Source organism: Triturus cristatus, chromosome 7, assembly GCF_964204655.1.
Source record: "Triturus cristatus chromosome 7, aTriCri1.1, whole genome shotgun sequence".
Classification (NCBI taxonomy): domain Eukaryota; kingdom Metazoa; phylum Chordata; class Amphibia; order Caudata; family Salamandridae; genus Triturus; species Triturus cristatus.
In genome coordinates, this window is record NC_140590.1 from 810499565 (window position 1) to 810525992 (window position 26428).

At 42.3% G+C, this 26428-nt stretch overlaps 1 protein-coding gene across 3 annotated transcripts in view; it reads left to right on the plus strand.

The window, feature by feature from the left end:
• The window catches only part of FAT2 (FAT atypical cadherin 2), a 249212-nt gene that overhangs the window by 38613 nt on the left and 184171 nt on the right, over window positions 1–26428 (plus strand). For all 3 annotated transcript variants that reach the window (XM_085617672.1, XM_085617673.1, XM_085617674.1), the window contains exons 2-3: window positions 1619–4881; window positions 10391–10705. In XM_085617672.1, the coding sequence (XP_085473798.1) occupies window positions 1619–4881; window positions 10391–10705 (3578 nt within the window). The remainder of the gene's footprint in view (window positions 1–1618; window positions 4882–10390; window positions 10706–26428) is intronic.

A 26428-nucleotide genomic window follows, 5' to 3' on the forward strand; every position in this document is an offset into this window, starting at 1 on the left:
TAAGGTGCACTTCATGTGCCACCTGTGTGTATGGGACACTTGATGTGCCACCTGTGTGTAAGGGACACTTGTGCTGAGTGCTTAGTTGAGCCAGTGGTTACAGCTGGGGCCCCAAGACACTCAATTTTAGGATCAGACCTTATTTTGCCTCAACAAACTTTGAACCAGAGCAAGGGAGTGAAAAACACAAAAGGGGGAAAGAAGGAGAAAGACAGAAAAACAGTGACAAAGGGAGAGAGGAGGGATGAGAATAATCTCGAAGAGTGAGATAAACAGGAAGGGGGTATCCGGTGGTGGGTTAGAGAGGCATGACCTCGAATCAACACTACATAGCCTTCGTAATCGGCCGCAACCTGACCGTCAACAGTGCCACCTGCGGGTCTCTGAATGAAACTTTGGGGCATATGTATGAAATAGCCTTTTTGCGTGTCCTTAATAGCGATTTTTAGCGAATCGCTATTATGGACTCGCAAAATGCTATGCAATTCGCATTTAAGGAATAAATTCCCATTCATTCCTATGGTCCTAGAGGCCCATAGGAATGAATGGGAAGACATTCGCAATTTGTGAGTACTCATTAGGTACTCGCTAATTCCGAATGCAATTTCAAGGGTGCAAGGGTGTCAACAGGACACCCTGTAGCACCCCTGAAATATTTATGCGTGCACATGTGGCGCACGTACTTGCCCTAAGGGCATGTACATGTGCCACATGGCACTTTGAAAAATGCAAAAAAGTGCATTTTTCAAAGAAATTGCAAATTACCACCAACCTGGAGTTGGTGGTAATTTGCGATTTCTTAAGCCAAAATCACACAACTTAGGTGCTTCCTACATTGCATTTAAGGAATCGCAATTTATGATTCCTTAAATGCATTCGCAAACTAGGGAATATTTGGCAAAGGCCTTTTGGGATGATACATCCCAGAGGGCTTTTTCCCGTTCGCAAACGGGCCGATTCTGAGACTCGGCCTGTTTGCGACCAAGAAAAAGGGCTTGATACATATGCTCCTTTGAGCCCCAGCACTTATTCTTTTACATATTAAGCACTGCCTACGTGAAGCCTTCTTCACTGTTGTCTATGTGCTCTGTATAGAAGGCTGCAATGCTACCAGTGCAGTAATGATTTAGAGAGTGAGTGGAGCCTGCATTGCAGCCATCTGTGCACTGCTCATTCAGACTACGTGTGAGGGAAGCTTAAGCCACTGCTGCTAGTGTTGTACCTGTTATTTGTGTCAGTGGGAAGCTTGTGCTGCCATTTCATTACTTGCTCTGTTTTTATGTGAGAAAAGCTTTCACAGCGGCTGCCCATGCTATAAATGATCTTTGTGTATATAGAAGATCGCAGTCCTGCTTCACTAGCATTATCTGTCTATAGTGGGGTAGAATTTCACCACTAAATTCTGAGGTGTGTAAAGCACGAATTTAGCAAATTGCCCTAAACTGGAGTGAAAGATGATGGTTATGGGCGGATGGTTAATTCTGGCTTTACGCCCAGGCTACAGTGCTGGGGAGTGGCAGGAAGAAGTGAGGCGAACCAGTTCTATCCCTTTAAGGAATGTTTAATGTTTTTGCGCACTGAATTCTCACCAATAATCTATTATTTTTTCTCTCCACAGGGAGGTCATCACGATGGAATCCTCACAGAAAGGACGGATCGTGTGCCTGTTGCTTCTTCTGCTGTGCATCATGGCCTGTCCTGCCACTCTGGAGAAAACAACCACATCCCCAATGCATTTCACACATCTGATGTACAATGCAACCGTCTATGAGAACTCTGCGCCCAAGACATACGTGGAGACAGATGTCAAGATGGGCATCTTCCTGACTGATCCACATTGGATCATCAAGTACAGAATCGTAGCCGGAGACAGTCTGGGATTCTTCAAAACAGAGGAGCACACTGTCGGTGATTTCTGCTTTCTACGACTAAGGATTAAGAGTGGTAACACTGCCATGTTCAACAGAGAGGTCAAAGACAGCTTCCTATTGACAATTCAAGCGTCTGAGAGGAACTTTGATTATGAAGCTTGGACACAAGTTAAGATCCACATTTTGGACATCAATGATTTGAAGCCTCTCTTCTCACCACCCTCCTACAAAGCCACAGTCCAAGAAGATGCCCCCCTGAAGACCTTCATAACCAGGGTCAGTGCCACTGATGCTGACTTGGGTCAGAATGCCCAGTTTTATTACACCTTTCACCCTCAGAACTCCTTGTTCAGTGTTCACCCTACCAGTGGTGTTGTGATGTTGGCTGGAAACCTAAATGCCACTGTTCAAAAGAAGTATGACCTCTGGGTACAGGCTGTGGACCGCATGAGCAAGATTTCTCAGGGCAAAGCATCTGGTAACCTAGCCAGTCTGGTGGTCGAGGTAGAGGTCGGTGGAAAGATGCCCCCAATTATTACTTCTGTGAACATAGTGGAATCTGGTTCTTTAGACAGACCCTTCTATGCAACCATTACTGTGATTGCCAATGGCTCTGGGGTTGATTCTGTAGACATTATGACTGGAGATCTGGACAAACAATTCAAGGTTGTTAAATCCTACGTAGGAAACAATGAGTTTATGATTGTGCCTACCAAAGAAATCAACTGGTTGGAAACCCTTGGTGGTTTTAATATTAGCCTGCAAGCTAAAGATAAGAGTAGGCCACCTCAGTACTCTGAAGTCAAAATGATTAACATAGATCCCTTTAAATACATCTCTGTGAGATTTGAAGAAGAGCTTTACAAAGTTAAGCATAGTGAGTGTGCCCCAATTGGGAGCCATGTGGCAATTGTCAAGGTTACTCAAGACATACCTAACCTACGATATTCTCTAAAACCAACCCCTGACAGCAGTCATTTTGAAATAAACCCTAAAACTGGATTGATTACGACAAGTTCACAAATGGATGTGAAGGATCAGTCTCGCTTTAAGCTTGAAGTCACAACTGCCAATGGGCAAGCTTCTGTATCCGTAGTGGTGGACCTCATTGACTGTAACAACCATGCCCCAGTCTTCACACAGTCATCATATCAAGGCACTTTTAACGAGAACCTACCAGTTGGGACTAGTGTCCTCCGTGTGCAAGCAAGTGATGATGACCAAAGGGACAATGGTCTTGTCACGTATTCTCTAGTTAACCAACAATACCTTCCGTTTACCATAGAAAAAACATCTGGAATTATCTCCACTTCCAAACTGTTTGATTATGAGCTAACACAGAGAGTGTATCGCTTGCATGTATGCGCATCGGACTCCGGAAACCCATTTTCTCGTCAAACGGAGGTTTACATTTCCCTCATGCTAAACAACTTGAACGACAATGTTCCAGCCTTTGAGCAGGTAGACTGCACTGGGAGTGTTCCAAGAGACCTCGCCATTGGGAAGCACATAACCGTCTTGTCTGCTGTGGATGTGGATGAGCTCCAGCACATCAAATATGAGATTTTATCTGGCAATGATGAGGAGATTTTTGAAATTGGGTCAACCACAGGCATCATCTCTCTGAAGAAATCTATGAAACTTGTTTCTGATAGCCGACCTTTTTACTCTTTGCAAGTGACAGCGAGTGATGGTCAAAACTATGCTTTACCAACAACTGTGAATATCAGCGTTGCTGATTCTGGTCTTCCAGTTTCCATGCAATGCCAGGAGACCGGAGTCCTTCAGAAACTAACAAAAGCAGTGATTGACTCGATACAGTCCCAAGAGCAACATGAAGACGAGGACACATCTTTGAATATCCATCTAATCAATAGCCACACGCCCCAGTTTGATGACAGCTTGCCCACCTCCATTAATATAGTGGAAGACCTTCCAGCCAACTCCACCATCATTCGCCTAGGAGCTACTGACGCAGACACTGGTTTTAATGGGAAACTAGCCTATGTGATCGCCAGTGGGAATAAAGACAGTTGCTTTGCCATTGATACAGAGGAAGGCTACCTTAAAGTCTTGTTTCCATTGGATCGTGAAACAGCAAGTTTCTATACTCTTAACATAAGTGTTTTTGACCTTGGTACCCCTCAGAAGTCATCATGGAGGATTTTAGTGGTGAACCTCCTAGATGTGAATGATAACGCCCCCAAGTTTCCCCTAGGTGGGTACCAAACAACAATCCCAGAAAATGCTAAGGTAGGCACACCAGTAATTCAGGTGAAAGCTGAAGACGCCGACAGTGAGGACATGGGTCTGGTTAAATATTCTTTGCTAACCTGGAATAACAAATTTAGCATTGATGAAGTCACAGGCTTTGTAAGTGTAACTCATCCCCTAGACCGGGAATCCTTTGATCACTTTGTGTTAAAGATTGAAGCTAGAGACCAGCCTAAAGTGGGCCATCAGCTTGTCTCTGTTACAAAGCTGACTGTGCTATTAGAAGATGTCAATGATAACTCCCCACGCTGCCAGCCTCTCCGCAGTAAAGTAAAAGTGCCCGAGGATTTGCCCAAAGGTACAATTCTTCTCTTTCTTGAGGCATTTGATCCAGATGCTGGTCTTTCCGGGGAAGTAACTTACATGCTCACCAACAGTGAACAGGGGACCTTCAAGCTGGATAAGAAGACCGGAGCTCTGATCCTGGAGAAGGAGTTAGATTTTGAGACCAGATCGTCTTACAACTTGACAGTGCTTACAAGTGATGGTGGTTGGCCCTCACCGCGTACCTCCCGGTGTCCAGTCGAAATTGAGGTCACAGATGTTAATGAGAATCTGCTGCCCCCTTGCTTTTCTTCCTTTGTCTTTCGAGGTGAGGTTCCAGAGGATGCGCCAGCAGGAACATCTGTGATGACCGTGACAGCTCAAGACGGAGATAAAGGCAGAGATGGAAAGATCATGTACATCCTCCGAGACAGCATTCATCTTGCAACCTTCAGTATCGAGGAAGATACAGGTAAGAACATGACAATATCTGTGTGTGCACTGTTATGACATGAATAGCGATAGACTTTGGGTTGTATTATCAAATTGGTCACATAGTCCTGGTCTGCAGTGGTGCATTTGATGCACCCTCTGCAAACCAGGTCAGTGACCTCATTCGAATGAGAAACCCTTGCCATGACATTGCGCTGGTGTGAAATGTTCACCTGCACAATAGGTTTTACAGAATGGGATGCACAACTGTCTGCAGCCCCTTCTGAAATATGGATGTGGCCCAGGGGGCAAACACCCACAGAGGGCAATTTTACATTCAGTCCCCTGCTGTCCAATTTTATTTTGTAAACACTTCAAGTATTTGTTTTATGAGTTATGGGAAATTAATGTGTACACATAATTAGAAATATTAAAATCACATTTTGCAGTCATTTTTAGCAAATAGTTTACTTTGCAGAAATAAAGTGTAGGGTGTAGAAAACATTTTAATCAACAGTCTCCTCAGTTTTTCTGAATTTCTTCTGCATGTTTTAATTGGCAAGTGCAGCTTTATTTATACTGCTAAAAAACTATAACATTTACCAAAAGTCGGACTTCTTCCTGAAAGAACACCCAAAATAACTTTTCTACAACTTTTTAAAAAGTTGGTATTATTTGCTAAACAATGATGGTTTAAAGCCGTCATTCTCTTGGATTAAAAGCCCTCTTTCCGAAAGATGTAGCTTGCAAAAATCAATGCAAGTTAGAAAAATGTCAAACATAGATTAAAGAACAAAGCTTTTGAAAACTTGATAATATTGTTGCTTTTTAATTATGTACACAATTGCTCTGTGGTGACGAGGTCTGGTATCTCCAGGTATAATAGATAAAAAAAACGAATAAAAGCTACAATGAAGCAACACTTTCGCAGAAGGCACCTTTGTTAGATGGTCTTAAGCGACTGCAAGGATTGAACAGAGGAATTGTTTTTTTTGTTTTTTTTGTTTTTTGTATCCCTCATATACCAAGGTGGGGAAACCCGCCCCCTCTCCTCTTCCCGCGTTATTCCAGTCTCGATGTTTAGGGGTCTGAGGAGAGATGGGAAGGAAATACCCCTCTAGTAGCAACTGTTTTCTTATTCCACTCCATTCCATTCAGGCCATTTGACCCAATGTTTTGAAGACAAAGAACCAACAGTGCCCAGGTGAAAATCATTGGAATATGCTCATCTGTTCCGCCATGCCACAAGGGCCGCCCAGATCTTATCTTGGCTGGTACTATCACAGGCCATATCAAATTCACTTATATATATAAGGTACTTCAGACAATCTGCAAAATTTGGGGCATTTTCACTCTTCCAGGCTTTACATATTTCTCGTCGTGCTAGGATGATAACATAAAAGATAAATTTAGAAGCCAGATCATTCTGTTCAGCATGCGATGTTACTCCAAACATGATCATCCTAGTGGTCACTACTAATTGTCTGCCTAATACCTCAGCCAGGAACCCTTGTACTTTAAGCCAGTAATTTGTTAACATTGGGCACTCTACAAACATGTGCAGATCGTCTGCGGCTAACAGTTTACATCTCGGGCAATAGTAATCTAAACTCGTTATTTTGACAATTTTTTTAGGTGAGACGTATACTCTATACAATGTAAAGAGGTGATTTCTTTTTAGGGGGGCAGACTTAACCACCATATGAAGCATTGCAAAGGAGTCCACCCACAGATCTCGCAGATTAACGTCTGTACCTATGACATTGCCCCACAGCTTTTGGAGTTCAGGCTCGGTTACACCCTCCACCTCTATCAAGGCCCAATACCAGTAAGAGAGTTCTTTTGGCCATCTGCCCTTTTTATTAACCAGATCAAACTTTGGGTTTGGGATATTAATATTCCATGGAATGGTGGCCCACCACCCCGAAAGCTGATAATATTTAAATCTAAATGAGGACAACAGCATTGAAGAGTTATTAAGACTATGGCGAGCAGGGAGTTGGAGGCCCTCTACTACACAGTTGCACACATTCTTCAACTCTACCACCACACTACATACAATGTTGCACCCGGAAAATTGCAGTAAATACTTTTTAAGCCCTTCTTACAGTTTGCAGAGGAAGGAAGTGAGCAAAATGGCTTGCCTCAATTTCACTCCGGGTCAGATTCCATAAATATTTGCACTGGGCAAATACAGAGAAACTTGATCAGGTACTCTTAGCTGCAAACAGAATAAGGAACAAAAAGAACAGACCGAGTCTACTTCAAATTAGCTTCCTCCTAGTCTGTGTAAGGAGAAATAGCGCATGATTAATAATGAAAATTCACATACTTGATAAATATTAATAAACGTACATTTACAACAGTTTACAGAGATGTTACAAAACTATTAATACCCATTGTCTACAATGTGCGCACACAGAGTTTTGCTGAGTGTGCATTATTTTTGTGACATTTCTGCAGCACACAAATCACATGCAAATGTGTTTATAAAGTTTTGCATCTTTGCAAACAATACCTAATGCATTGTTCAAATGGTGAAGTGCTCCTCTATTGCATATTGTCTCCAGAAATTCTTACAAATTGTTGTTATTAGGAAAGTAAACAGTTACTCAGATATTAGCACAATTGAGGAAAATTAACTAACAAGTTGCACCAGGTCTGCGACAGGGTTTTGTGCCAAAAATGTACTTTTCCTGAAGGCAGGTGTAAAGTTTGAAAAAAAATGTATTTAAAAAAAATTCACATTTTGCATGTTTTCTGCACTCTACAGCACCCATACAAAGTGTGAAAAACATTAATCTATGTCAAAGAATAATTTTTGTACTGGGAGTACAAAACCTATGCATGACATCATGCACACACCCTTACACTATGGTGAAAGAAAAACAGCACCATATCTTCATACGTATGCCCCTGTTATTCTCTCTCCCTTTCGTTGCTGCACTGCGTTGCATCAAATTTTAGTATAGGTTGACATATTACTACTAGCTTAGCACTGTCTTATGGTACATTGAGTTTGCAAAGATTTACAAAAATCTGAAATAATTGTATTCTAGACTTACAAATGTTTACAAATATGCAAGATTCATCTAAAAAAAAAATCACTTTACATGTGCTTTAGGTTTGCAAAGTACTTACGTTTTATGCACTGTAGTAAACCTAAAGGTTACAACATTTGGGAACTTAAGGCCCAAATGGACTTGCAGAACTCAATTGTTTTCTCCATTTATAAACTTGATGTATACCAAATGTTCAAGAAAAGATCTAAAAAGCATGTAAACCAAGCATGTTCGTAGACACGTTATAAAATCTATACGATATGATTCCTACATGCTGAGAAAATTGAGCCAAATCCATTCTCTCCATTTCTTGGCCAGGAAAAAACTAGATAGAAGGTGGCCTCAGTAGGACACGTTAGCAGAAGCTGCCTGTTGGTTGCCTGACGTCTGAACAGGTGTGAGTGGCTGTAGTTCCGAACCAATGGGTGCCTATTTATTGGCTGGAACCCAAATGTTCATATCCTTCAACCAACTAGTACTAAGAGGAACCCAAATGGATTCCTCTTCTACTGCCAAAGGAAAGCCATGGGGAAAAATGGTACAAAATGTTGCATTTTAACTGCCTGTTAGTACACTGCATCTATTGGAAATGTCCATATGTGCCCAGAATCACAGCATGTTATCCTAAAACGAAGAGAATTTTATTTCTAAATTAGCAATTATCTATCGAATTCTAGTAGGCTCATATAGAAAGTTAATATGCAGGCTACACAGGTCTCTGTCTAACCTCCTGGACATAGGTACCAATTCTACTTAGTTTTTCCAGGGTGTTAATGTCCCAAAGGTGTAGGTTCCCCTCTACCTTCTCGTCCTTCCACCGTGTACACTCCCTCTAAAGGGAAGCAACATTACTAGCGTACCCTCGAGCTGAGCTTCGAAACTGAGTCGTCTTTCTGCCAGCCTGTGGATTTGCCCACTCCACAGCATGCAGGCTTGCCTGCATGTCTGTGGCACAATCTGTTTTTGTCTGCATGGCTGCTGCAGGATCAGTTTTTGCATGCTTGCAGGGGCATCTTAAGGATTTTGGGGGCCCTGGGCCAAACATATTTTTGGGGCCCCTGTTCGAGAATGCTTTGATCCAATTCGAGCTCTTTCATGCCCTCTTTGGCCAGGTCACTGACAGTGCACAGGGAAACCCGTTGTAATTCGTAATGTGTTTACATCGAATATTCAGGGAAAATGACGTATTTTTAATATTGTAACACATCAGCAGCTCACTAATGTTACTGCTAAGTCTCTGTGACACCCTTCAATTTCTCATATGTGAGGTTCTTTTTTGATCTAAAAGAAGCTTTTTTGTGGATGTTGCGTGAAACAAACACAAGATTTCTCTCCAAAATGTCTGTAACAGACTCATATGTCACCCACAACAAAATAAATTGAAAGAAAACAGTATTTAAAACAATCTGTATAAAACATTATTCAAGGTCATCAGGGCAAGCCTCTTTGCAGAACAGAGCAGGCTCTATCAGGGGGCCCCCTGAAAGGCTGGGGCCCTGGGCCAGAGCCCACTTTGCCCATTCCTTAAAACGTCTCTGCATGCTTGTCTGTGGTAGTCTGCTGTAGGATCAGTTTTTGCCTGCAGTAGGATCAGTTTTTGTTTGCATGTCTGTTAGAATCTGATTTTGCCTGCATGTCTACAGTAGGACTTGTTTTTGTCTGCATGTCTACAGTAGGATCAGTTTTTGTCTTCATGTCTGGTAGGATCAGTTTTTGCCTGTATGTCTGCGGTATGATCAGTATTTGCATGCATGTCTGACTGCGGTAGTCTACAGTAGGATCAGTTTTTGTCGGCATGCGGCAGTCTGCAGTAGTATTTGCCTCATTCTGTACCCACACCAACCATTATTGCACCACATCAGCAGGATGCAGCTGGAGGGACCTTCCGAGGCAGCAGACTTCAAGGGTTGCCCTTGCTGCTTACATACTACATCAGCAATTTCCCCCACCCCAGAGTTAGAGAGAAGTATAACTTGGGAGCATGAAGGGTGCTTTGTAGCAGCATTCGTATCTGAAACTAGCTCATAAGCATGATCCATTTTATCCAAATCTTAAATGAGGGGAAGTGCATCCGTTCATGCGGCACAGAAGCAGTATGCACAGGGTGGCTATCGTCCATTTCTTGCCTCTTTGGTCCACCTCCGGATGATTCCCAGCCAGGATGGCCATTATATGTCATCGAGGGAAGAGTAGATGCCAATCTTCCTGTTCGAGGGCATGTTTGGAGACAGCACTACTCATTCAACAGTGACAGGGGACAGAGGAGAAATGGGAAGCAAGAGAAATGTTCTGTGATGGAGCTTGGATTTGGGGCAAGAGATAGGTGACATATTCTCCCACACACCCCAAAAAGTTAGGAACCCGCAAGTCTGCCCTGTAGACAGCTACCGAGCAGTAAATAAGCCCCATTGTTACTTATCTGCCAACTTACCATTATATGTTATCCTTGCTATGTTATATATCCACCATATTTGTTTACATTTTCAGGTACTATCCGCACAGTGGCTCCATTAGACCATGAATCTGTCTCCAGCTACTGGTTGTCGGTAACCGCCGTGGACTCTGGCTCCATTCCCCTTTCATCTGTCACCCAAGTGTACATCGAAGTGGTTGATGTTAACGACAACATCCCACAGCTCGCACGGCCTGTCTTCTATGCCGCGGTGCTGGAGAACTCCCCAAAGAACGTTTCCATCCTACAACTTGAGGCCAATGACTCCGATGCCTGCTCTGCTGGTCGACTATCCTTCAGCATTGTGAATGGGAATGTCCAGGGATTTTTCATCATTGATCCGGTCAGCGGTAAGTTACTGGTCAGCGTCTCGCCTGGCGCTGAGCGTTCAGGGCTAATGCCACCTGTTGAAAACGATCTGCCCATTTGCGATACAGATATAGCAATCTCAGAAATCACCCCATCAGAAGTCCTTTATTTAGGTTTTGTCCTTACTTCTCGTTACTAGCAATATAGTGACAGTACATTTAGAGAGTTTCTTTGTCTTGGTGTTGGTATGTGGGTTTATAATGAAAATAGTGAGTGTAGGGGTAGGAGAATAGATATGACTTTTGAACAGAAGAGGCAACTTTCTTTTATAATAGATGGCCTGACTGTTTACCAATTCTAGATGTTGAGTGGAATTTGCTCAGAAAGATCACATTCTTGTTCAAGTGACACAACTCTGAGGAGAAATCAAGGGCATCATTTTCATTTTAATGGCTGTTTCCGCTTCATCGGCGGAAGGCAGGTGTGTCGCCAAATTTAAAGATGTCTGCTGCCATGCACACATTTCCCCCTAAAATGGTTCTTGCGAGTATTATAGAAGCTTCTTCCAACCAAAAATAACTGTGGGACAGTTCTGTCTTGCCAAGTTGATGTGGAAGACCTGTCATTTTGTGCTATATGAAGACAGACCCAGGATTTCTATTGGAAATGTCCCAAACACATTGGGAGTTTTTTCCTTGCACATGAGGGACATTGAAAACTTTTTCTGTCAGGGACCACACAGAATTCTTATTTTAGACAGAGTGGCAGCTCTCCTAATTGGCAGACCATCTGATGTAATTCCCATGAACACCAAGGAGGGTGAGTCGGTGTTTCTTGATGGCAGAGCCATCGGTGTCTCCTTGCCCTGCAATCTACATGAGGTAAGGGGGACATATAGGTGAGCGGACGGGCGTGTGCCATTGGTTAGCAGGCAGCTTGTTACTGCTCATCTCTAATTTACCCCTTACATTTCCTGCTTTCGAAATTGACAATTTTGTCATTAGGACACTGTTCCTCAGTACCCTCATGCCGGTATCACAACCTCTGAAATACTCATTGGGGCCCAAAGTTACAATACCTAGTCATGTAATTAAATTTTAGCCTTCAGGATCGATAGTGTTTGCGTAAGTAAAGAGTCACTGCATGCAGTGGTAGTGCGCTTCAACAGGTCAGGCGCGAGACACATTACTTTATTGCCAGGTGCCAGTCTCCACAAGTCCCAATCTATTTATTTGACGTGGCAACACAAGCTTTTCAAAAGCCACAGTTTGCAGTTTAAGGTAGGACCTATGCAGAAGAGCTTACATTTGTCGCAGCCCTGCGTGTTGCATTTCAGTGGGCATACTGCCTGTTATTTCTAACTATTAAACTTACTGTTTTACTCTTAATATATTATTTCTTGACTTGATTGCATTATTTAATTTAAAGTTGTTGTGTATTATTTTGTTTGGTAGCATGCTGAAGATAGTTTGTTCCTTGTTTGTGCTTTATAAATAAAAACAAACGCTAATAAGCGACAGTATAAACAGTTATTTTTAATATAGACATATTGACAGAGCCAGGTTTAATGCAGAAGTAAGGTTTGTGTGTGGGTAATTATTGAGGTACTCCTCAGATTGATGGTTCCTCGCGGGCACTCTGGAGGGAGGTCAGCCGCTCATCAGTACACATGAACTGGAGGAGTTGCAGAGCAGGGATCCTGGTAAACAGATGGACCAAAACCCAGATGCCAGGCATCGGCCCTGACTATGCGTTGGTCGGTTTTTAACCCCTGCACACAAACCTGTTTGTCCAGGGCTTGGAATTCCGAGATGTGTGGTATTTATCGCACTCTGGGATTTCCGGGTGTGTTAGATGCCTCGTTCTTCTTTAAACGTTGGCTGGTTAAACATGCCAATATCTAACAGGGGAAAATAGTACAGGATTCTCTGTACCATGACAATTTTGCTGTGGTGAGGACCAAAGCTTGTATGATATTCTAAAAAAACTCCGAATAGGCGCTATTTTTCACAACAGATACATTCCGAACCCCGGGGAGTAGGATTTTATCTGGTTCAATAAATAGCATCTAATCCTCAGAAACACACGTCAGGAGGGCCAGGGTGTTTTGAATATGATAAGGAGATTAAGGTTAGCAATTGTAAGTTCCGAGTTGGGACATTTTAAGAGCGGTAGTTCTGAGTGAGACATTTATAACCTGGATCAGTACCTTCTAAAGAGCTCTCTTCTTATCCGACAGCCATCTAGCTGTGTGTCAGAAGACTGAGATAGGAGCTTTTGGGAAGAGTGTAAACATCCTTCTGGCAAAGTTTAGAACCGTGACCAATTGGGAAAAAGTATTCAGGGAGAGACCAATCAGAAAAATGTTGGATTGGTGGGATTTGCTAAGGATAAGTGAAGGTATTTATTGGTTTATAAATCTTTACATGCACAACACATACCAAGGGTCTAGCCTCTAGATGCAGTAAACTATGGTGTCTGAAAATAAACATTCAAGAAAAACAACATTGTACTATGGAAATGCAATAGAGATTGAAGGTGGGAAAGTCAACTAAAATGGAGGGAGAATATAACACTAGAAAAAAGATGTAAGGTGGGGGAGTGGGAAGCCTGACGAAGGGGAGAGAAAGGTGCTGTGACATGAAGAGGAGGGCCGAGTAAGCAGTAACGACTGTGCCTTTTATGGGGGAGAGTCACTTACTTTGGTAAGATCAGAGAGCTCATGAGGTCCTAGGATGGGAGATTCATTGAGCAGAAGAGGGTTTTGAATGTGGATGAGGAACTTGAGGACATAGCTGGTTTGATATCCCTTCATGCTTTAATGAGGGGAAGTCTGAAAGATCATTTTTGTTTCAAGTGTATGAGTGGTTTAAATGGGTTTATGAAGGATATGAAATTGTTAATGACTTGATTTCTCTCGGAAGCTTGTTTCAAAGATTCTCTCTTGCTACTTTTAGTTTTGCTTCTGAATTTCGCAAGTCTCTATTTTGGAATTATCAGTTTGCAACCAGAGTTGGAACACAGCCTAGGCACTGTATGATAGGTGTCCACTTACTTTTGTGGTGATGCTGCATCACAACAAAAGAAAAGAAAAGAAAAGAAGTAAAAATCAGGAAAGAAGCACAAATTCTGCTATTTAACAAATTCCTACCACACTAAGGACATACCTACCTTTCCTGCCTGTTGGTCGTTGCTTCTTGTCACTCCTTCGCCCATAACCCCGAGAACCGTGATATTTTCCTGCATTTTCCCAGCCATCTTCACACCATTCTGACACCTATCGGACTCTGCTCACACCAGTACTTATGATTGCTTGTGTGTTATTGTCTCTCTTTTTATCATTTGCTCATGTAAATACTGTCCTCAAGACGTATACCATGCTTTTTGTATACTGGCTACCGTTTTGTATCATACCTTCTTTGTTATTCTTGTAAAGCCATCTGTCACCCGAACGGTTCTTGTTTGCGCTATATAAGACTCTAAATAAATAAATAAATAAAAGCCTAACCATACAAAACATAGGCCTCTGTGTTGCGGGGGCATAAGTTATAGTTAGCTCATGTAAGAATAACTGCTGAATTTCAGTGGTTTTGTACAAATGAAATCTGAGCCTAACTGTAAGGTCCCTGTGACCTTTGTTTTTTTCAGTGAATGTGTGTGTGTGTGTGGGTGTGTGTGTGCGTGCGTGCGTGTGTGTGTTATAAAAAAACAGAGGAGAGTGTTGAACCTTGGGGGTAGCCACATACTAAGTTAGTGGGTACTGGGTCATGGTGAGCCAGATTTACTAGCTGTTTTTGTTCTTTCAGGAATCAGCTAAACTAGTCCCATGCTTTTCCTGCAATGTTTGAGTTTTAGACAGGTTAGGAACATTGCACAGTGTCCAATGATACCAAACGTCTAGTATGACGAGAGCTGTAGGGTAGCTTTAGTCTCTTAGGCTTTTTTCTGGTGTCCATTACCATTGTTTCTTTACCCTTGAAAGGGCTCAATCAATACTGCATGTGAGTGAGCAGATTGGACACTTCTGCTTCAATGAACTTCAACAGGAAAGGCACAGTAGAGATGAGATGATTGTTGCCTGGAATGGAGGCGTCTAATTTTTTTTTTTTTTTAGTAGAGGTAGTATAATGGAATGATATAGAGCGTCAGGGAAATTACATCTTTGCAGGGATGCATGAACAATTAAGTTGATATCCTCTGCTAATGCATCAATGTTCTTTCTTATGAGTATTGCAAGACATGCATTCGGGACAGATTCAGATGGTCTCAACTTTGTGGATCTTGATAATGTGTTTGCTAGAACTGAGGATGAAGAAATCACATTGCTACTGGAGTGGTTTAGGGTGTGGATTATTGACCGGAGAACTTGAGGGAGCAGTTGGCGATTTTATTGCTAATATTTTGGCTTCTTGAAGAAAGATGGAAACTTCATTTTCACAGGGTGTTTGAGAGGTTGGTTTTTTGAGTTTTTACTCTGTATTAAAGTATGATACTTTTGTTTATTAATTCTGAATGTTCTGTTTGGAAGTGTTTAGCATAATAGATACTGTTGCTGTAGATGGAGTTTTTGGCTGTGCCGATTCATCAGTTATATTTTGTGTAGGGTGATTTCGATTCTTGTTTATCAGATTTTTTTTGCTGGTTTGTAAACCATGTCATTCAGCATTCTATCTTCTTGTTTCAGCAGAAAACACGAAGGATGAACCATTGTCGATAAACCTTTTTTTTTGTTTTTAGAGGTGCTTCTTCTGGCATTTGGAGTTGAACTGCTTGGTGATATGGTCAGGGTTATTGGAGATGTCGTGATGAGTTGATGTGTAGTAGACTTAGAAAAATGCAATTGGTGGAATGTTTTTGTATTTTCTCGTTGAGCTGTAATTTATCTATACTGGAATGTGATGTTGCACCTGGTACCTGGGTGTGGGAATGGAGAATAATATTAATGGGTGGTCAATCTTTATAATCTTAATCTATGACACCAGAGTGATTTAGAGCTAGGGACAGGTAGGGCTAGATTATGGGCTAGTATCAGGTCAATTGGATGCCTGTTTGGTGGGTTGATCCTTTGGGCGATGCTGAGAGAGTATTAATGATAAGAAGTCTTTTGTGAGCAATTTATCTTTGTCAAGTTGAATTTTGATGACACCCATTAATAGGATTTTGTTTCTTGGTTTAAGGAATTCTGACACAAACGTACAGCAGTGTTTCGGGGGATGGTAAAATATTGTTATGAGCATTGAGAGATTTGATTCAGGGGTGCATCTCACAGATAAATATTCAAAGGAGGAGACAATGGGGTCTGGGTATTTCTGTTAATTTGTTTTGCAAGTTGTGTCTGATGGTGATCCCCTCTCCTTCTCTACCAAGCAAGGTAGGCAAGTGGTAACAATGTCTTTAGGTTCACTGCAGTGCTGAAAGCATGTTTCTGTGACGGGCAGAATGTGGATTTCTCGATGAGCTCTGAGATACGGAGTGCGTGTTTGACAGATGATTGTGCATTTATAATCATCAGAGTTGAAGAAGTCCATACTTGTCAGAGTGGTTGGACTGGAACTGAAGGCTCTGTGAGATACAGTTCTGTGATAAGGATGAGGGATATGTTTAACTAGTTATTTTGTAGAGTAAAAGAGGATAGTCTTAATGGGTTAAGTTGGTAATGTGCAATGTCTATTCTTTTGAGGAGTTAGTGCACAGGACAGGTGAGGTCATATGCAGAAGTTGTGGGAAAGAGGTAAGGCGGGTGATGGTAGAGTCAGTAAATGAATGAGGCTTAATGTGAAGACAGGGTGCAAAAGCGCCGAGAAGTCACAAGGAGAAGGGGGCCAACAATAAAGAATATGCAGCTGAGCTAGAGTGGAGTGTGAGGCAAGGAATATGTGAGGGAGAAGAAGCTGAGATGTGCAAGTGGAGGGAGGTGAAGAGAATTGTTGTAGTGTGTATGTCAAGAACAGATGAGGCAGTGAGGACATTGTTTCAAAGAGCTAGGCGGTAGGGAAAAATAGAACATTTTTCATAGGGGATGAACTGAAGAAAAACAGAAGAGCCCAGTTTGAGGCTGAGATTGTGGAAGAGATATGGCATGTGATGGAAGAGATGGTGAGGGAATAAGGCTTTTGGTGAGGAGTAGATGGAAAGCGCTGAGCAGCCAACAGAAAGGAAAAAAAAAACTATACAGAAAAAAAAAGCTGAGCTAGAGCGGAGTACCCGCAAGATAAAGAAGAGGGATGAAAGACAGTGCAATGATAAGTGCCAGGAGGTGATGGGTATAGTGGTAAAAAGTGTGCCAAGAAAAAGTGAGACAATGAGTAACTGTTCAAACAGCTATGTGGATGAAAATGTAAGTACAATTGTCAGGGAGCTATGTGGGAGGGAGAATGGGAGCCCATATTATGCTAATATGGAGATTAGAATTTCAGAAAATAATTGCTAGGTGGAAATAAGTAGTCAGGTTATCTAAATCAGTGATTATATTGAGGAAAATGAATTGCTGCACTGATACAGGCAAGGTGTAACAGATGTGTGTCCTGAAGAGATGGGTGACGGTGATGTTTGCGACTGTGGACATGGTGCAGCAGATCATTGCCACACATCTTCACATCTGTGTCGCTGGTTGGAAGCTGCATAAAAATACTGAATGTTGAGAGGAAATCTCCAGATGTTTGGATCCGGAACTGTATGAAGGACACAGGGATAAGAGTATTTATATGCTGCTGTAGAGCACTGCCTTCTGATAGTCCATTATGTTGAGAAGCAGAGGGATGGTTACTAGTCTCAGCCACAAGAGTTTGGTCTGGTACAGGAATAGACACAAAGATGGGGTGCTGGTTAGCTGTCTTGAGTTAGCCTTGAGACTAGGGCCACTCCGGCCTAGTGGAGAGTGTGACTAGACAGGCCATGTCTATTTTTATGTGACAAGTCGAAAGGTCGCACTGAGTGCGCCACGGAAGATTGACAGTAGCATTGTTTATTCCTATCACTAACAATGTGTGTTTGTAATTGCTGGGGCTGAAGTAAAAACCAATGTAATTGGCAGCGGAATTAACCTTTCAATTTGTGAGGACTAAGATTAAAGGCAATGTAATTAGCAGTGAAATTAACAGTACCTGTTCAAGCATTTAACGTTGCATCTTCTTTATTTGACTGCTAGCTAACTTATATTTTTGGTGAAGCTTATTTATGTGATGAGCAGATGCACTTATAGGGGCATATTATCAAAGACGGCGTTAAAAATTATCGCCGTTTTAGCGGCAGAAAACTGCCATGTTCTGGTGACAACATGGGCTTCTATGGGAATTCTCCAGGGCATATTATCAAGCCGATTATCGCCGCTTTAGCGGCAGCTTTCTGCCGCAATAGCGGCGATAATTTTAACGCCGTCCTTGATAATATGCCCCATAGAGCACAGATGATTGCTTAGCCTATGCAATATGGCTGCTTTAATTTCTCAGATGAAGAAGTGTAAACTGCGCCAGGGTGCGTCCAGACCTGGCGAGAGTGGCCGTTAGGAGAAGGATTTTGAGAAAAAATTATTACTTTGCGGTTCACTCGATTCCGTGCTGATTTCCAGGCCTAAAGCTGTGCATGCTCTTTGTAATTATATTGATATAACACTTACTATCTCTGACGAGGCATCGAGGCATTTTCTGCTGAGTAGAACGTTACTCCGGAACTCAAAAGGATTAGTGGTGAATTAGTACAGGGAAATATGAATTAATTTGAGTGGTGGACATGTGCGTCTGTTAGTTGGATTGAAAAGGATAACGGAGGGATAGAAGAGAGAAGAGCCTATAAAGAGTTTATTGAGAAATCATAGTAGTAAGGAGGTCCTAGTAGTAAAATGAGGTCTTAGATTAGTCTATGGAGGGATACATGAGGGAATAATTTAGGGACATATTAGCAACGCTTTGCGATAACTATCGCAAAGCACGCTTAACGCTCATTTTTTTAACGCTGGCTATCGCAGGGTTTTATCGCGGAGATATTGCGTTATTAGCAACGCGTATCTCCAAGGCGATAAAAATTCCTGCGATAGTGGGGAAATCGCCGTTTTGCAGGGAACATCGCTGGTTTTCCAGCGATGTTCCCTGCAAAACGGCGATAACCTTGCTGATGCGACCCTGTGGTCGTATCAGCATAATCCACCCCCTATGTTAGGGATAGCTAAGTCAGGATTTTAGCAGACGTTAGATTTTGGCGAAAACCGCTGTTTTCGCCAAAATCTAACGTCTGCTGAAACCCTGTGGGCTGCCTTGTAAATATCGCGCTGTGAACATCAGCGATATTTTACAAGGTAGTCCATTGGGGTACGCCCAGTGACGCCCACTTTGCATCTCATTAGAGATGCAAAGGGAGGCATCGGCAAAAAGGGTGCTAACATGCGATTATGCATGTTAGCACCCTCTTGTAAATAGGGCGATAGTTTTATCTCCGCATTTTAAGCCAAAAATGCGGAGATAAATCCCTTGTTAATATGCCCCTTAGAAAGGGTTGCTTGGGAGATGCTAGTAGTAAAACGAGGCTGGGGTAATGCAAGGAACGATAGAGGAGGGAAGATTCTAGAAAGAGTTATTTTGGAGATCATAGTAGTAGACTGAGGTTTTGGATGAGTCAGACAGTGGAGGTAGAGGATATACTGAGAGATGTATAGGGTATTTTTAATTAACAGTAGGAGTAAAGTAATAAATATATAGATGCATAAATACATGAAAAGGTAAACATGTAAAAGGAAGGTAATACATCAAGATTTACGTTGCATTTAATAAACAGACTTTCAAGTTTTGCTGTACTTTAAGCTAATTTATTTGTGTGTTTTTTTCTTTTCGATAATTCACTACTGAAGCAAATGTAGATAAATAGTTATGGTAGAATTTACAATTGAGATAGATAGATAAACAGAGAAACATAAGTATTTAATCGAATAACTTAAAAACTATGCAGTGACCTACATACATGTTAAGCATAGAATAATATAACCATAGGTGATACATACATTTGTTAAGCAGACCTACAGAATATTTATATGTTATGTTATGTTATGTTAAAACCATTTATAGAGCACGCAGCTGCCCCAACGAAGGGGCGTCTCGGCGCTATAGGCAGTTTCCAGGCGAGATACGGATTAGGCTGTGGAAAAGAGAAAAGTTTTGATGGCTTTACGAAAAGATAGCAGACACTTTAAGCTGCGGATCTTTAATAGAAGTGAGTTCCACAGCTTGGCTGCGAGGAGACGAAAGGACTTGCCGCCAGATCTGGATCGATTGACTCTAGGGACAGCATGCGGCTGGGGATGTAAGGGGTGATCAGGCCCAACAAGATCTCAGGAGTACCGAGCTTGAGAATTTTAAAAGTAAGACATAGGGACTTGAAGTCAACCCTTTTAGAAATAGGGAGCCAATGAAGGCGGCGAACAGCCCCAGCTCCAGAACAAGATCTGGAAAGACCGAGTATGGCACGTGCCCCTGTATTCTGGAAGCGCTGTAAATCGTTAAGTTCCGCTTTATTGGCGCCCAACAGCAAGGAATTGGCATAATCAAGTCTGGAGAGGATAGTAGCCTGAACTATGAGTTGGCGTGTGGTCGAATCGAAGAACCGGAGGATAGGCCTTAAGCCCCGTAGCAGACCGAAGCAGGTGCCTGCGATTTTCTTGGTGTGTGCTTGGAAACTCAGGGTAGAATCGAATAGACACCCGAGATTCTTTACCACCATCTTGGGGGAAGGGGCAGGGCCCAGAGACGAAGGCCACCATTGAGTGTTCCAGAGCCCCCTATCCCTGCCCACCAGTAAGACCTCGGATTTACTGGCATTTAACTGAAGACAGTTTTCCGTCAACCAGCCCGCAACCGCCTCGAGGCCTGTCCGAAATTGGGCGGCATCGTTAACATGGTCATCCGAAAGAGCCACCATCAGTTGAGTGTCGTCCGCGTAAGAAACCAAGGAAAGACCATGGCAGCGAGCGACTGCTGCCAGGGGCTGAACATAAAGGTTAAACAGAGCTGGACTTAGAGCCGAGCCCTGCGGAACCCCCTGCACAATGAGTTTGATGGAAGAAGCAAAAGGTGGAGCAAAAACCTGAAAAGATCTATCTAACAAGAAGGAGCGAAACCATTCGAGGGCAAGCTCTTTTACTCCTACTTCTTCTAGCCGACGCAGAAGGATCCGATGGGAGACCGTATCAAACGCGACGCTCAGATCAAGAAGTACGAGTGCCGCTGTTTGACCTTTGTCTAGGATGGAACGCAGATGTTCACTCACCGCCAGGAGTGCTGTTTCAGTACTGTGCCCCGCCCAGAATCCATTCTGAGACCGGTCTAAGATCAAGTTATTGTTAAGAAAGTCAGAGAGGACCTTGTTGACATGTGCCTCCGCCACTTTAGCCACCCAGGGCAAGAGGGAGATCGGACGGAAATTTTCGGGCTTAGTAGGGTCCAGAAGAGGTTTTTTTAGCAGCGGGAGCACCTTGGCTTGTTTCCAAGATGTAGGGACCCTTGCCTTACTGAATGAAGAGTTGATGGTCAAAAATAAGGGGGCAAGAAGAACAGAGAGGCACTCTCTGAATTGAGCTGGTCTCAGAGGGTCAAGAGGAGATCCCGATTTGACTTTGTTGCTGAGAGCGAGGAACCCCTCCTGTGAAATGGATGGAATGATCTCCATAATGGCATGCGTAGAAGAGATTAAAGGGCGCTCAGAAATCCAAGCGCAATTCGAGAAAGTTTTATAAATGTTCTCAACTTTTTGAATGAAGTAAGTAGCAAGTTCCTCACAATGTTTTCCGGAGGTAATGTTCGAGGTGGGTGGATCTTTCCTCTTTTTCAGGTCACTAAGGATCTTAAATATGCATTTTGTGGGATTGTTGCTAGATACGATCTGGTTGGTAAAGAAAGCGGTGCGTGCTAGCTGTATGGCTTTGTGATAACTTTTAATAGCAGCCTGATACTGTTTTTTTACTAAGGGACAGTAGTTCTTCCTCCAGGCACGTTCACCTTGTTTACAAACAGTCCGCATAGTGGCGAGGGAATCTGTATACCAGGGGTTAGAGCCGGACTCACGGCCTTTGGACCATTTAGCCGGGATGAGGGAGTCTAATGCCGCATATATCCACTCACAGATAACATTATAGGCTTGTTCTGGGTCGGAGTTATCATAAGTGGGAGGGCAGGAAGTCAGAAGGGCCAACAAATCCTCCAGCTTAAGTTTGTGCCAGCTACGCTTAAAAGTGGCCTCAGACGTGGCTCTGGGCGCAGCCGCTAGCTGAGGGAGGAGAATAGTTACAAGATAGTGGTCTGACCAACAGACCGGGCTGGGGGGTATGACCTGAAGGGAGGGAATATTGGAAAAAACAGGATCCAGTAAATGGCCAGCCAAGTGAGTGGGTCCCAATACCAATTGCTTTAGTTGGCAGGCTTCGAAATCAGCAATCAAGGAGCTGACGTCCGAATCTAGGGAGTGGTCAAAATGAATATTTAAATCGCCAATAAGGCTGAAGTTAGCTGTTTTAGTAGCCAAAACATGGATGGCCTCCATGAAGGCTACTTTGAATTCTGCTGAGGGGCCAGGGGGGGCGGTAGACTAAAAGTCCAGAAAGAGAAAAGTTAGCATTGAGTGAGATGGAAAAGCGGGCGCACTCGCAGCCTACAATATCCCCACGGATGAAAGTCCAGTGGAGGAAGGATTTAAAAATTACCGCTAGGCCTCCACCTCTAGTTGCTCTGTTAATGGTACAAATATCAAATCCCGAAGGAAGTGCGAGGCCAGGTTCAATGACTGTGTCAGCATTGAGCCATGTTTCGGTGATAAAAAAAACATCCGGGGATTCTGCCTCAATGAGATCGTAGATTTCATTGTAGTGCTTAACTAAGGAGCGCGTATTCAAATAAAGTATAAAATATAATATATTTATAACAATAATTATTATACATATTTATACAAAGAAATGGACATATCTAGATGTATACATATTTTTTTTTTTAAGTTTAAGTTTATTGAGACCAGCAAGAAAATACAATGTACAATCAAAATCCGGTCAGACAACATGAGTAATTATGATATGAACAATAAAGGATATTAAGCATAAAGGGTACAATAAACACGGTGTCCTAGAAAAGAAAAAAGGGGGAGAAAGAGGAAGAAAAAAGGGGGGGGGGGAGCAATATGAATTCCATTGGAGAGAGTTCAGAGGAATCGAGGGCAACAAAAGAGGTAAAATGAAGCATTACATTGCATGTATTTTAAAACTCTAAAACGCATATAGTGATATAATGGGAGGAGTACAGTATGCAAGAAACAATAATAAATTATTCAAACAAAAGACAACGAAACTAAATCAAGGCGGTTTGCGGACATCGTCCGATGTTCTGACAATAGCAGTAATGGAAGTATTCGAAGGGGGGGAAGCAGATAAATATGTAGTGAGAGGGAGCCATAACAAATCCCTTTTAATTGCTAGTGATATAGGGGTAACATAGTTGGTGTCAAGTCTGTGATTAAAACAGATGGCGTTCCACCAGGCTCTGTAAGTGACTTTATCCGCGTGTTTCCAATTCAAGGTGATTAGATGTAAGGCTATAGCAATTAACAAATCTATTAACTGACAGTGTGGCGAAGGTTGAGGCCATGAGGGGGATAAGGAACCAAGGAATATATTTGAGAGGGAAAAGGGAACTTTAGTGTTAAATATCTTGTTAATTTGAGACCAGACTAAGAGCCAGAATTTAGCAATGTTAGGGCAATCAAATAGCATGTGTTTTAAGTCAGCCTTTAAACATGAGCATGACCAGCAGTGTGATGAAGTGGTGGAAGAAAAGGAAGCCAATTGTGCGGGTGAATATAATGCACGCTGGTATACAAAGTAAAGAGTCTGAGTGGTATTGGCCGCTCGTGAAGTTTTATGGATCTTTAACCACAGCTTATCCCACAAAGAGACAGACCAGGATTGTAATAAATCTTTTTCCCATGCCAGCTCAGTCCTTGTTTTGCACCGCGTTGCAAGAGATAAGAGACCATTGTAGAGGGAAGATGCAGAAGGGGAAGCGTCTATCAATGGAAACAATGTAGAGCAAGTTGTAGGGAGATTTGGAGAAGGTGGGAGCGATGAAAGATATTGGCGAAGAGAGGGAAGCAGAAGGTCATATTGCTTCTTACAGGAATTAGGAAGGGCAAAGTTAGATTTGAGGACTGAGAAGGATAGAGGTGCACCATCCATCAAGAGTTGGGAAATCCACTTCAAGCCCTTGGAGTGCCATGTCTTCCAGTAGAAAGCACGATTTTTAATACGTAGTAATTTATTGTGCCAAATAGGCTGTTGAGAAAGTGAGTTAAGTGAGGGATAAGAGGCTGGTAGGAGAGGAGTTAAAAGTTTTCGCGTGTGAGAGATAACAGGATGACGCAAAGAAGAAGTGTGCGCAGAGAAAGCAAGGGATTCCAAAAAGGCGAAGGGGGAAGTGAAAAACTTCTCGATGCTAAGCCAAATTGGAGGATAGGTAGGAAGGTCCGAGGAAAGCCATGAAGAGGCTTGTTTTAGGGAAAATGCGTGGTGATAAGATTTAAAGTCAGGAAACTTAAGCCCACCATTTAATTTATCTTTTTTGAGAGTAGATAAGGCTATCCGAGGGTGCTTACCTTTCCAGAGGAATTTTAGTAAAGTGCGATCTAATATCTTAAAGTAATAATCTGGGATGTGTACAGGAATCATTGAGAGAGAATATAAAATGACAGGAGCAAGCATCATCTTAATAGAGTCTAACCTACCCCACCAAGAGAGAAAAAGAGGGTGCCACTTGGTAATAGAATCTTTTAGCTTCTTAGTAATGTAATCAAAATTGTGTTTAAGAGTTTCGGAGATAGACGGGGAGAACCATAATCCTAAATATTTTAACTTAGAGGATTGCCAGGAAAAACCGGTATGATCAAAATAGTGTTTGAGACACAAAACATTGAGGGGTAAGACTTCACATTTATCACGATTTAGGCGGTATCCTGAAAGTTTTGAAAACGCATCTACTTGGGAAAGGAAAGGAGGAAGAGAAGTATCGGGATTGGAGCAGTATAAAAGAATATCATCTGCATAAACAGACATTTTGACTTGGCGGGAGCCTAAATGGAATCCTGTAATTAGGGAGTCCTGTCTAATTTTGGTAAGGAAAGGCTCTAATGCCACTACAAATAGGAGAGGGGATAGGGGGCAACCCTGCCGTACACCTCTTGAAAGAGAAAAATAATCGGAGACCTTACCATTAGCAAAAATAGACGCCTTAGGACCAGAGTACAAGAGAGAAATCAAGGAAATTAACTTAGAGGGAAACCCTATCCACTGAAGAGCATGGAACATAAAGTCCCAACCAATCCTATCAAAAGCCTTTTCGGCGTCTAAAGCTATGGCAGCAAGCGGGTAGTCTAAGGAAGAGGCCTTGCTAAGAATGTTAAAAAAGACTCTAGAATTATCAGAGGATAAGCGACCTTTTACAAAGCCCGATTGTTCCGAACCAAGAAGCTCAGGTAAGATTGGGTCAATACGTAAGGCAAGAATTTTAGCAAAAATTTTATAATCCGTGTTCACTAAAGATATCGGGCGATAATTTTTACAGAAAGAGGGATCTTTGCCTTCTTTGGGGATTAGGCAGATCATAGCATCTTGGAAGGTACCTTGAGATGTTCCGTTTGCGATAAAAGAAGTAAACAAAAGAAGAAGTTGTGGAAGGAGGAGTTTCGAAAAGTGTTCATAAAATTCAATGGTAAATCCATCAGGGCCAGGGGTTTTCCCTCGCCTCAAAACCGATACGGCATGAGAAATTTCTGCTAATGTGATATCTAGCTGCAGTGAATCAAAATCAATATGTTGCGAGGGAGGAGAAGGGATGGATTGGAAGTAGGAGGAAAGATCAGATTGAAGAGGTTGGGCCTCAGGGGTGTAGAGAGTTTTATAAAAGGAGACAAACTCATTTAAGATATCTTCATCCTTGAGAAGAATGTCACCATTGGAATCCTTCAGAGACTCTATCCTAGTTCTGTCCCGCCGAGATTTTAGATAGTTGGCCAGTACTTTCCCCATTTTATTCTGACCTCCATAGTAACGAGCACTACTCTTCAGAAGATAAGAAGAGGCCGCTTCTGTGGATGCTTTGTTGAAGGTAATTTTGGCAGTGATAAGATCTTTCAAAGAGGCTTCAGAGTACGAGTGGTAATAGGCGTATTCTAATTTTTTAATTTTGGTAAGCAATTGAGCCGAATGTTTCTCAAAAACTTTTTTCTTCCGAGAAACAAAGTTAATAATAAAGCCTCTGGCAGCTGCCTTAAAAGAATCCCAAATCGTAGCAGGGGAGGAATCATGAGTAGTGTTTATGGTGAAGAATTCCGACGCAAAAGAACTGAACTGGCTGGAAAAATTAGGATCTGCAAGCAGCGAATTATTAAAACGCCAACGTCCAGCACATGGGGTGTGAGGAAGAAGGTCAAAATCAACAGAAACCGGGGCATGGTCTGAAATTAAAATGGACCCTATTTCTGATTGAAGTACGTGTTGCGTTAGAGGTTTACTTAAAAAGAGGTAGTCAATACGAGATTGTGATTTGTGTGGGGGGGAGAAAAAGCTATATTCACGGAGATCAGGGTGACACAGTCTCCAGATGTCAACTAAAGACTTTTGACGAATGGTGGAAGCAAATTGTGAGTGCATTTTGTTGTTTACAAATCTGACTGGGGAATTCCTATCTAAAATGGGATCACAAACTTGATTACAATCACCCCCAAAAACAATATAATCGTCTGTAAGG